This window comes from Lactuca serriola, chromosome 5 (assembly GCF_051521515.1).
Source record: "Lactuca serriola cultivar US96UC23 chromosome 5, Lser_US96UC23_V15, whole genome shotgun sequence".
In the NCBI taxonomy this organism is placed as follows: domain Eukaryota; kingdom Viridiplantae; phylum Streptophyta; class Magnoliopsida; order Asterales; family Asteraceae; genus Lactuca; species Lactuca serriola.
This window is the reverse complement of record NC_136412.1, coordinates 294,325,730-294,338,976: the sequence shown is the minus strand read 5'-3', so window position 1 is coordinate 294,338,976 and position 13,247 is coordinate 294,325,730. Positions and strand designations below refer to the sequence as shown.

At 32.7% G+C, this 13,247-nt stretch overlaps 2 protein-coding genes across 3 annotated transcripts; one reads left to right on the top strand and one right to left on the bottom strand.

The window, feature by feature from the left end:
* Nucleotides 1-6,273: 6,273 nt before the first annotated feature.
* LOC145054674 (beta-galactosidase-like) lies at nucleotides 6,274-10,612 on the top strand. The gene is made up of 18 exons (XM_079002910.1): nucleotides 6,274-6,612; nucleotides 6,816-6,911; nucleotides 7,008-7,120; nucleotides 7,261-7,327; nucleotides 7,424-7,516; nucleotides 7,638-7,781; nucleotides 7,885-7,973; nucleotides 8,083-8,188; nucleotides 8,281-8,368; nucleotides 8,469-8,587; nucleotides 8,666-8,830; nucleotides 8,908-9,080; nucleotides 9,162-9,271; nucleotides 9,372-9,481; nucleotides 9,571-9,681; nucleotides 9,782-9,892; nucleotides 9,973-10,178; nucleotides 10,266-10,612. Exons 1-18 carry the CDS (start codon nucleotides 6,442-6,444, stop codon nucleotides 10,369-10,371), a joined length of 2,178 nt encoding a protein of 725 aa, XP_078859036.1. The 5' UTR covers nucleotides 6,274-6,441; the 3' UTR covers nucleotides 10,372-10,612.
* Nucleotides 10,598-12,845, bottom strand: LOC145054675 (acyl-CoA synthetase family protein). Of its 2 annotated transcripts, none has more exons than XM_079002911.1 (5): nucleotides 12,573-12,845; nucleotides 12,303-12,489; nucleotides 12,011-12,200; nucleotides 11,740-11,943; nucleotides 10,598-11,673 (listed from the first exon to the last, which is right to left on the bottom strand). In XM_079002911.1, exons 1-5 carry the CDS (start codon nucleotides 12,771-12,773, stop codon nucleotides 10,686-10,688), a joined length of 1,770 nt encoding a protein of 589 aa, XP_078859037.1. In that variant the 5' UTR covers nucleotides 12,774-12,845; the 3' UTR covers nucleotides 10,598-10,685. The 2 variants fall into 2 exon arrangements, with proteins under 2 accessions (XP_078859037.1, XP_078859038.1); XM_079002912.1 differs by having other exon boundaries at nucleotides 12,303-12,404; nucleotides 12,573-12,693.
* Nucleotides 12,846-13,247: the final 402 nt, after the last annotated feature.

The window sequence follows — 13,247 nt, the reverse complement described above, 5'->3', positions numbered from 1 at the left end:
AACTTCGAAAATTTTAGATGAAAAGCCATGCATTTTTTATTGTTGTAGTAAACAATCAATAATCTTTTCTTCAATAACTTAGAAGCTAGCACCACAGATGGTGTGCCTCTGATGGTTCACACCCAACACTAGCAACAATAAGCTTTTTAGAGATGAGAGGAGATATGAGATTCTCGGCTATCTCTAGAGTAGGAGTAGTGGCCGGAAATTTTAGCTCAATGGGTCTTTTTATTGTGCAACTTAAAAACCCTAGATAACCTTAAATGAATAAAATAACATTTATTCAAATTGGTAATTATCTAACTTCCTATTTATCTGTAAGGAATATTCCAGATATCCTGGAATACCCTAGAATTCATCCACCTCCTTCCAAGGAAGGTTTTGGACTCTTTCTTGTTCAACTATTGAACAATTGCACTTTAACCATTGCACTTTCAATTAATACAATTAATCCCAAATTTAATCTAATTAATTTCTGATTAATTATTAATTAAATATAACTATTTCTAATTAATATATTATTTCCATAACATATTAATAAATTCATTTATTGCTATTTATTAATCATATAATAAATCAATAAATTAATCTTTATCTCTCTAAAAGTCATCCTATTCAATTACTAGGTTTGAGGGCAACCCAAAAGGACTTTGCTAATAATTCAAGATTATATTAATGTAGTTATTGGCTTAGACACCTAATCCAACAAAATATGTTTATGTTCATGAATGAACATTTAAAAGAAAAGGAAAAAAAACTCATAAAATTGCATGTTCACTTGTGAATGAAGGTCAGTTGGATTAATTTTACACAATATGCATATGTTGATAAATGAACATGTATGAATGTTTATAAATGTAATTCAAGGCATCAACACACCACTTTCCTAATTCAACTAAACCTACAATTTATTCCATAGAAGTAAAACTAATAGTAGGAGATGTTGCATCATCCTCGTAAATTACACCATCTTTGAAATAAAAGGATGAAAAACTAATTATTTTGTCTTCTTTTCCGATTTATCTTCTTAATAAAATAAAAATACAACGGATAGTTAGTAGGCTCATCCAACTTCCAAAATTGGTTATCATACATGGACCGAATCTCCCTCTCGATAGCATCCTCCCATTTAGTAGTGTTGGGGTTTGCCATAGCTTCTTGATAGTTGGTAGGATCATCACAATGTACCATTGACTTACCAACCTTATTAATATGAAACTTATAAAACTTAGGTGCAGGACATACTCTATCAAATTTTCAGAGAGGAGGTGAAGGTATGTCAGATGCCTCAACAAAACTTTGTTGAGCTCGGTAGGTCTTTCAACCTCTAATTGAGAGCTAGTGCCAACTTTAGGTTCTTTGTTGGTTGACTCTTGAATTTCTTCAAGATCAATATGTCTCCCACCACCCTATTTGGAAATTAGTTCCCTCTCTCGAAAAGACTACCCTTCGGGCAACAAATACTTTTTTCTCTAAAGGTTTGTAAAACAAATACCCAAAAGACCCAACATGATATCCAACAAAGTAACACCTTTCTGATTTGGGTTCCATATTGTCGAGTGCTTGACTAACGTAACACTCACAACCTAGAGTTATAAATGTACTAGTAAGGGAGCTTCCCACCGCTACATTTCACAAGGTGTTCTGGAAACCTTCTTAGTTGGTATAAGGTTTATGACCATAGCAATTGTCTCTAATGCGTAGCACCAGAAACTAATCAGAAGCATAACATGACTCATCATTGATCATATCATATCAAACAATCTCTGATTCCTCCTCTCAGACACACCAATACGTTGTGTTTTAAGAGGGGTCATCTATGAAACAATTTCATAATCCCTCATATGATTATAGAATTCTTGACTAAGATATTCTCCACCTCGTCGGATCGTAGGATCTTAATTTGTTTCCCTAGTTGATTGTCTACTTTGTTATCAAACATCCTAAACACCCCAAAGGTTTCAGTACTCTTCGGGGCATTGAGCACATTTAAACTCAATTATTGAAGCCCAAGAATAACTGTTTATGCCTGTTTACCGGGGTATGATATCAACCTGTTTGCGCCTTCCACGGTCGGCTAAAGAGGCCTTGGGCGAAATATACTTCTATTTCAGCTATAAATTGTCCGACAACATGTACGGTAATAAAATAATCTCCCGGTACAAAAGCAATATCCTGAGAATCGGGAAAAATGACCCGACAAATATTATTCTATAAAAACAATAGGTACCGGAAAGCAATGTTGTTATCCAGAAACAACATATAACCAAAGGTCATTCTTTAAAGCATAAATACCCCTCCCTCTTCGGCAAAGAGGTAAGAAAAAAAAAACATAATCAACAATACGCCCTAAATGTTATGCATTATGACATCAAGTTCTAACTTTGGCATTGGAGGGTATTGTCTAGGCAACCCTAGGTACTCCTGGTCAATGTTTCATTTATTTTACAAGTGTGAAGATTTATCCTCATTTTGTCTCAACTTTGGCCCCATAAAAAGCCATGTAGCATCAATAACCATATTGAATGGCCTTAGTAAAGTTAAAGAGGTTCAATATATTCATACTTATCTTTCTACTCACTAGATCACGACAATTGTCAAAATAAAATGATGAGATGAGGAAAAAAAAAGTAATGCGTTCCATATGTCAATCGTTAAATAGGTAGAACTTAGAAGGATCAATTATAAGGAAATTTTAGTTTCCTAAATTTTATTATCAAAATTTCCAAATTTAAACTATATTCACTGATTTATTTTGTCGATACAACTCTTAATCTTTAGATAAAAATAAAAAATAAAAATAAAAAAAAAATAAAAAATAAAAAAAGATAAATAAAAGTTTGTTTCGATAAGAGGTCATTTGATAAGAATAAATATAAATATCAACGAATAACTTCATTTAGCTCTATCAAAATTCATTAGTGACATTTAATTAGAATTAACAAAAACTTGTAGAGGATAAAAACCAAAGTCAAACTTCATATTTTATTCAATTACTAGTTTATAACCCGTGGGAACCACGGTTAGAAAATTAATTAAACTTTCTAAGTAAAAACTTAAAATTATTAATTAATAATTTTAAATAACTTATTAATTAAAAGATATTTTTTTAGTTTTATATATATATATAATCGTTGATTCAAATAAATACGTAAAATATATCATCTTATAATTTGTATAAATTTTATTTTATTTTTATTCTAATATTATTAATTTAATGTAATTAAAATGTGATTTAAATTTTGAAATTTGAAATGGAGAATTAATAGATTGATAAATGTCATGATATTAATTACAAGTGCCAATAGATTGACAAGTGTCATAATATTTATTACAATGCCTAACATGGTGACACATGGCAAAAGAACTACTCTTTTATTAGTATAGAGAATTTTAAACTAATTAGGTTGAAAAAAAAAAGATTAAAATGGGTCTTTTGGTAAGTGGGTTATGTCTACGAACGAATTAAACTAATTTACTATTAGTTTCGAAACTTGCTTTACAACTATATTAAGATTCTACATATAAAACTACGTAGAGACAAACATAACTATGTCTAGACGACGTGTGTCACTAACATAATATATATTGGAAAAATGGGTTAGTTTAGAAAGAAAATATGTCCACTTTTAACACAAATTTTGGTTTTGTTCGAACCTAAATGGGACGATGTGTGTACATTTGTGTTTTTCTTCGTGGTACCTTTAATTTAATATGTTGATTGCAATTATAGATGCATTAAAAATAAACCTTGAATCTATTATTTTAGCAAGCAGTAACTAAAGGTGAACAAGAGGAGCTTATGCTTAACAAATAATTTCTCTAAGTGATTACCAGACCAAAAAACGACCAAATGAATTGGAAACATTAATTAAATAGAAGACACATGAGTATTAACACATGTAATTACTAGGATTTAATGTTTGTTCAACCTATATAGACATGACTATATCAATTACTTACGCCATATGTGTTTTAGCCAAGCTTTCTACACCTCATGTCCTACACACCGATACAGATGATTAGGCATGATCGAGTTCGCTTTAGATTCTACTTACACCTAGAAAGACGATTTAATTAAAAAGAACATGTAAAGGAAGATATCAATTGATGTGATATGTGATCTCTGGGAGGTGTTCTAGAGACAGTAGGTGTATAGGTGATCTGTTATCACACAAGAAAGAAGAAGAGTTTATCAACCGTTCTTCCGAGAGAGGGTCCTAGGAAAACGCACCAACGATCTAGTTAGTTTCAAGAGGAGAAAATTATAGAGATGGGGAATGTCATCCCTTTAACAATTTCTGTGAGGAGACTTTATATAGCAAGGCTTTGGTACCGGTCTTGTGGTGAGACAAGGGTAGGGATGAGCATTTGGATCGGGGAACCGGCCGTAACCGGTATCGGAACCGGAACCGGAACCGGATAGAACCGATCGGGACGGGACCAAGACGATATTCTTGTGGATTTTTGGAACTGAGAACCGGTAGAACCAACAAAAACCAAAACCGACTGTTGCTATTTCTTGAGGATCGGTTCCAACATTGAAGGCACGGTAAAAATCGGTAGAACTTGCGGTCCGGTTCGATTCTTAATTTCGGCCGACTTCGGTTCCCGGGCCGGGTCCGGTTTGGACCGGTTCCAGCCGGGTCAGGGCGGTGATGTTGATTGGAGGACTGTGTTCCTTTATTCACCAAAACTTGTGATAGGCTTATGTGATAATGTTATGAGCATTACTCTTCTGTCTCCCGAAGGCATTGCCTTTTTATCGCAAGGCGGCCTAACTGGATAATTAGAGCATACCCGCCTAACGTTTGGGCGCTAGATAAGGATATGTCAAGCATACTGGCAACTTGGCGACCCAACTACCGCTAAGGCACATTAGTACATTCTTTTTTTTTCCGTTCCTTGGGCGCGTCCCAAAGGATACGTTATCATTAATTAATTAACAAACATAAACCAATTACAATGTCTCGACATGGTGTGGGTAAAAGGATTCATGTTGTTGGTGATGATGATTCTTTGCAAGCTTGATGCACGTATGGACAAAAGGCTTCAAACGTAATGGAAACGACTTTTGATCTTCAACAATGATGTTTGGGGAGGATTATGAGTTGTTAGAAAGCCTCCGGACCCTAGAAAATTGCAGACTTCGACTTAAGGTGTATAAAATTGATGAGGAAAAGTCTCGATTTAAAAATGACTGTCAATATGGAAAATAGGCCACAAGACGATGACGATGTTCTAGGTGGCATTTAAGACGATCCTTAAAAAGTTAAACATGAGATTTCTAGAATACTTGGCATTTTAAGTCTCCATGATGAAGTCTAATAGTCGAGAAGCGGAATTCCACACATGTGGTACGAGGTTCAAACCATGACAAATCTAAAAATATTGTTAGAATGTTCTATGATTGACCTTCCACGTAAGCTTTGTGACAAATTTACATGATCTTTGGTACGATTTATAATTTTCTTTTACAAGACATTAACATGGAATAATACCTGATTTGATATTTACATTATTCATAATACCATTTTGGATGTGTGACATTCTTGACCATATCCGAAGACGGTTTAGTACAATTATCTCTAGTATAAGGGTCCACATATAATTTTGCTTGAAGAAGCAACTTTCATTAAATGCAAAACTGATTAGGTTGCTTCAACAATTTACGAAGAAAATACTCCTAAGCCTTTTATATAAACTTATCCTTTTTCTAATACTCCTATAATTTATAAATATGTTTGGTTTTTTAATGTTAACTTTTTTATTTAACTTTTTGTAATGATTAAAAGACCATACGAATCCAGATTGTTAATAACAAATAAATTATTCAATTCCTTACAAAAATGCAAATATTCTTTTATGATTTTACTAATCAATATAACAAACCTATTAATCACTGAAAAAAAAAACTATACTTACCATTTTATGTAAAACATAAAACATTAGTAAAATATTTTACTTTTGTCGATAAACCCTAAACTTACATGAACCAAATTACTCTATCAACAAAAACTAGAGTCGTGTAATATCAAAAAAATATATATATATATATTATAACGTAAAAGTTAGGGAAATAAATAGTGTGCTTTTCTAGATAAGTGATAACACAAAATAAATAGTATTATTTTGGGAATTTAAAAACCAATATCAGAAAGAAATGTATTGGAGAATACCAAATTCTGTGTTGTTGGTTATGGTGGAGCCACTTTTACTACAAGAATGGGACCCATTTGAATCTTTATAAGAAGTTGCTCGTCTTCTTGAATTCATATTTCATATTCATATCAACATCCCCCCATTCCCCACCTCCCCTTATACAAAAACCCATTAATACTTCACCATCAAAAGCATCAAAAATAAACCTAAGTTCCTTTTTTCTGAATCTTTCAAAGAAGACAAAGTGTGTAAAACTCAAAGTGGGTATTCAAATCAAGAATGCCGAAAATTCCCAGAATCAAGATTCTTCTGGTGTTACTGGTTGTTTTTTCATGCGTTTGTTCCTCCATTAATGGAGCTGTTTCCTACGATGATAAAGCAATCATCATCAATGGCAGACGACGAATCCTCATGTCGGGTTCAATTCATTACCCACGAAGCACCCCTCAGGTATATTTATTTACAGATTGTTTTCTGGTTTTTCTTCTTGATTCCTCAATGCTCTCACTGGGTTTTAAAGATTTACGAGGGTTTCTGATTCTTGATTTTTCTGGGTATTTTTTTTTTAAATCAGAATCATATGTTTCTCATGTGACATAATTTGAAATATTTTGGTCCTAATTTTTAAATTTGTTGTGTATGTGGATATGTAGATGTGGCCTGATCTTATAAAAAAGGCAAAGGATGGAGGCTTAGATGTGATTCAAACTTATGTATTTTGGAATGGGCATGAACCATCTCCTGGAAAGGTATAAAATTGATTACAAAATTATTATTATTATTATTATTATTATTATTATTATTATTATTATTATTCAAAAATTAATGAATTTTCTTGTTTCCAGTATAATTTTGAAGGAAGATATGATTTAGTTAAGTTCATAAAAACCGTACAAGAAGCGGGTCTCTATGTTAATTTACGCATTGGCCCTTACGTTTGTGCTGAGTGGAATTTCGGGTAATCACTATACATGCTTTTAATCTTTTATAATAGCAATTAAAGTTACAACTTTTCATCATCTAAAAATACAAAAAAAGAAAAAGAAATAGCATTGTCTTTGTATTTATATGCTTTTTTATATTATATATTGGATTCAGGGGATTTCCTGTTTGGCTAAAGTATGTACCGGGTATGTCTTTCAGAACAGACAACGGACCTTTCAAGGTTAGAATTTTTTAAATTTTTTGAAGTTGATTATAATTACTAAAATACCCTTTCTTCTAATTTGGTTCCTTGTTTTGTATGATGTAAAAAAAAAAGAGTGCGATGCAAAGATTTACAGAGAAAATAGTCAGCATGATGAAGTCAGAGGAGTTGTTTGAGCCTCAAGGAGGTCCAATTATCTTGTCTCAGGTTTTGACCTTGTTTGACTTTTGTTGACTTTATTTAATATAAATATACATATGGTTTTAGGTAAGCTAGAATTGATCTGAATTTGAATTTGAATTTAAAAAATGATTGTTTGGTTTTATAGATAGAAAATGAGTATGGACCTGTCGAATGGGACATTGGTGCCCCTGGAAAAGCTTACACAAAATGGGCAGCACAAATGGCAGATGGTCTTAAAACCGGTGTCCCTTGGATCATGTGTAAACAAGAAGACGCCCCTGATCCAATGGTAGTACAACTCATAATACACATCGTACAACTCAACCTAATACTCTTTTCTTTTTTTCTTTTTTAAATTCTAACATACATGTTGATTACATGACTCGTGACAGATTGACACGTGTAATGGTTTCTACTGTGAAAAATTCACTCCTAACAAGCCATACAAACCTAAAATGTTTACAGAGCTTTGGACTGGCTGGTAAGTCATGTAAATCTTATCCCTAATTTTTTTTAAATTTCACACTTCGCTTACATAATATTTAATATCTGTGTCATGATATAATTATTTTGTAATTTTTTTATTCAAGGTTCACGGAATTTGGTGGTGCGATTCCTACCAGACCTGTTGAAGATATTGCTTATTCAGTTTTGAGATTCATACAAAATAATGGTTCTTTTGTTAACTATTATATGGTATGATTTGTTTTTTTACATATTTGCCCCTGTCCATTATTTTAGTAGGGTTTGTTTGTTGACTAATTAGATTTATATGAATGGTTGTTTAGTATCATGGGGGGACAAATTTTGGGAGGACAGCAGGGGGTCTGTTTATCACAACAAGTTATGATTATGATGCGCCTATCGATGAATATGGTACACAATCAAATCATTAATTTTTTTTTTTTTTATAATCTTTAATTTTTGCATTAATCGTCTTTATTCATGTTGATGGTTTACTGATGTGATGTTTTAGGTTTACTAAACGAACCAAAATGGGGGCATTTAAGGGATTTACACACAGCCATAAAATTAGTTGAGCCGGTTTTAGTTTCGTCTTATCCTACTGTTACCTATCCTGGAAAGAATCAAGAGGTTAGTTTCGTCATTTCTCAAAAACAACCATATATATATTTTTTTTTCTAACTTATACTAATTAATTATCAACCACAGATACATGTATTTCTACCGAAAAATGGAGATTGTGCTGCATTCCTCTCAAACTACGACCCACAATTTTCAGCAAAAATGACATTTGGAAATTCCCAATATGACCTCCCTCCTTGGTCCATTAGCATCCTCCAAGACTGCAAGAAGGAAGTTTTCAACACCGCAAAGGTAATAATAATAATAATAAAATTACCATTCTACCCTTTTTTTCTCCAAACAGTTCTCACTTTTAAATTAATTTCCAGGTTAATGCTCCAAGCACTCAGAGAAAGATGACATCTGTTGGATCGTTTTCATGGCAATCGTACAATGAAGAAGCTCCATCTTCAGATAGCAGTGATACTTTATCAATGGAGGGGTTGTATGAACAGCTAAATGTTACTAGAGATGAATCTGATTACTTATGGTACCTTACAGAGTAAGTATTAAAAAATTTGAAGTCTAGTTATGTATTAATATTTAATATCTATAAATTAAATTTGATTATTTGATTTTCCAGAGTGTATATATCACCAAACGAACAGTTTTTAAAAAACGGGCAGTTCCCTGTGCTTACAGTGATGTCAGCAGGACATGCTTTGCATGTGTTTATCAACAATCAACTCTCGGGTAAATAAAATAATTGAATATATTATATTTTATGGGTATAATAATTATTAAACAAAAAAAATATATGTGTTTGACTTTTGATTGTTTGGTCAAACTATAGGAACTGTTTGGGGATCACTGAAAAATCCAAAGTTAACATTTAATGGTAACGTGAAGTTAAGAGCGGGTGCTAACAAGATCTCCATGCTAAGTGTTTCTGTGGGCCTTGCGGTTAGTTTAAATAAAATATATATAAAAAGAAAATACTTGGAACAATTATATATTTATATTTAAAAACTTGTAACGATTTGTTATTACAGAATGTGGGCACACATTTTGAGACATACAATGTTGGGATCCTGGGTCCAATTAGTTTAACAGGTTTAAACGAGGGTACACGAGACTTGACAAAACAACAATGGTCTTACAAGGTTTGTTTGTTGAGTTTTATGTCGATATAATATTTTAAAATACATTTTAAAAATAATAATAATAATAATAATGTAATTTGTTTAATTTATTCATGTGTAGGTTGGTTTAAAGGGTGAAAGTTTAAGTCTCCATACGCTTGATGGGAGTTCATCTGTTGAGTGGCTACAAGGGTCTTTAGTGGCTCAAAAACAGCCTCTTACTTGGTACAAGGTAATTTTGTTATATCATTCATTCATAAATAATAATTAATAACAATTTTATTGTAACGTATTTTATAATTTTACTTTTAGACTACATTCAATGCGCCAGATGGAAACGAACCATTGGCTTTAGATATGAATGGAATGGGAAAAGGTCAAATGTGGGTCAATGGGGAGGCTATAGGGAGACATTGGGCTGGAAATAAAGCACGTGGTAATTGTGGGAAATGTAGTTACACTGGAATTTATAATGAAAATAAATGCAACCGATATTGTGGAGATCCGTCTCAAAGATGGTGAGAATTTTTTTTTCAAATTATATTTATTTTTTTGTTGCTATTATTATTTATTACTTTTCATTTATTAAAATGTAATGATTTCAGGTACCATGTTCCACGATCATGGTTGAGACCAACGGGTAACTTTTTAGTTGTATTTGAGGAATTGGGAGGGAATCCAGATTGGATAACTTTGGTCAAAAGAAGTTAGTATCAAAAAGTCAAAAAATGAAAAAGTCAAAAAGTCAACTCCTTGGTAAATACTAAATACACGTAAAGAAGATATAAAGATGAAAATAACGATTAATTGGTTGGTATGTGCAATTGGAAATGTAAAGGCATATCGCCTGCCATGTTGGCCATTTAAAAAAGTGTTGTATTGTAATTTGTAAGAGGGTTTATTTTGTTTGTATATGCTTTAGACCAAAATCCAAAAGGCATTTTAATTTTAATTGTTATATATATAAAAAAAAAAGAAAAGAAAAGTAGTGTTTTACATTTTACATGGAGATTGTGTTAATAGAATCATGAATGAAGTAACTTACTAGAGATTGTGTTGATAGCATCATCAAGGTCTTTGTAGCCATGGAAAACATCTTTTCCTTGATTTCTCCATCGAAGCATTCTTCTGTGTAGATCCTTATACAAAAGAAGGTTATTTTGGTCAATTTGAAACTGGAGCAAACTATTCACACACTTGATCAGATATTTAACAACCCTTAGTTTAATCTGGCAAATAATTTCAACTGCAATTTCTCGAGCATCACATACAGAATCTGAAATTCTTTCTGCAATATCAGTTAAGTTGAAAACACTACAAGCACATGCAACTGCTTCCTTTAATCTGGTATGTTGACTTTCTGTTGACCGAAGAATTATACCAGTTGTAACATAATGAAGAAGCAATTCGAATCCATCTTCAGTTATGGAAGAATAAGATCCAATTAAGATCCCAAATGTGATCCTCCTAAACATTGCATTCTTCTGTATATCAATTGCTTTTACATCTTGAAATTCCTTGAGCCAAATTCGAATAGTTGAAAGATTAATAACTAAGGGTTTTGACAATTTTGACAATTTTTCAGCCAAAATACCAGAAACTGATTCAGTTACAGGATCTAGAATCCATGAAATATACCAAGATGCTGCAGCTGAACAAGATGATGTCTGTTGTAGATAATCAAAACTTCTTCCAGAGAGTAGAAATGAAGCAAAATAAAACCAATCTGGGAAGTTCATTGCTATGGACCATGTAGATTTGTGATCCACCATTGAAATTGTATTTGTTTGAGGAGTAGAATCTTTTATCTTATGAACCAATTCAAGAAATCCATCATATGACAAGGGTTCATTGAATGTTCTGAGTAAATTGTGGTTGGAGAGAAAGTATGCATTTGAAAATGGAAGCTTTGATCCGATTTCTGCAGATAATCCCCAATAGATTGGTCTAGAGAGTAGATCTAATAACATTGAAGCCAATCCAACTTGAAGCTCTAATACAGAATCTAAACCTCTGTTATGAATAATCAAAAGTAAATATCAACTAATACAAGAACTCGGATTAAAAATAGTAACTTACGTGTGCAGAAACCAGGTATGAAGTAAAGATCTTGTTTCAATGAAAAACAATGGAGAAAGTGCCAAGAAAATTATAACAGATCGCCATTTTAGCTTCTCATAGAATTCATCATTCAGACAAATAAAGGGTCTCCCAATAGCTTCTTGCAATAGTTGTGATATATCTTCTAGAAGAGTTTGAGGGTCAAGATACCAGATTAGCAACCTGCAAAAGAAAAAGTTATATGAAGAAGAAAGTAAAATAACATATTTTTTGTTATGGTAAGCCATACCTCAGTTGTAATTCTTGATTGTTAGTAGGAATAGTTTTTGGGATATAATACACCAATTTTGACAATGCATGACTCATCTCTTCAGTTGATTGAACATTGAAAACTGGTGTAAGTTGCATTGTGTATTGGAATTGAGTCCTCATCACAGCTACTCGAACAACAGCATACAGTAATGAACGAGAAAGCATTCCTGCAAAAATTCGTATATTGAAGTCTGGTTTGACATTGGTAATCAGAAAAGTTTCAAAAACTTTTGATAAAAGATACTTAAAAGCCACCTTTATGAACCCACCATGTTCAGTTAATTTCCCCAGAACATCGACACATGATTCCATCACTCTCACGCAGTCATGGGCCGATATATAGCCACCAATTCGCAAAACCTCTGATTTATCTGATTTTAAGACCTCACATTCGATTAATGAAGATAAAACCGAGACGATTGTATTCACTGAATACTCAATTACCGAATCAAATACCTAAATAACCACAAATCAAGATCATATACATTACAGTACTAAAAGAACGGCTTTAAAAACTAATCATTTCAATTGATACTTACCTGAGGGGCTGTGAAACACATCAAAGACAACGCTGTGTCCAAAACCCTAACCCTTGATTGTTCGCTCAAGTTGAGTGATTGATTCAGAGCTGCCACTAAAACATCATCTGATTGGTCGGCGTTGTTGGTATCGCCATTTCCGGTTTCAATTTGGGACGCGAGTCTCGAAAATAGACGGGTTAGTTCCAGTAAATTGGACATCAGCGGGAAAGGAAGTGACTCCGACGACCGACGCTGACAGAGAACGATGCTTATTTCGCGCCAAAATGAGAAGAGAGTATTGGTATCATGGTATGGATTGATTGGATTCTGTTAATAGCGATTGATTTGGGCCCAATGACTAACTTTCAGGCCTAAATTGAAGCCCAACTATACACAATCTCATGTACTTTTTTTTACGTACTTATGCACAAAAAGATTTGTTTTGGCCCAAAAAGGTAAAACAAACCGCAAAAGACCAAGTATAGACCTGGTTTTAAAAAAAAACCGGATAATTACGAGACCAACACTGGACAGATTGAGATCGGTCTACGAAAAGACTGGCAGTCGTTTTTTTGTTAATTAAACAATTATGATTCACACATTATCTAACTTATTTCTTTTTGTATTTTATTGAACTTAAGTGTATCATTTTTAATAAATCTTAGTCTATCATTTTGGTATTAATTACATATT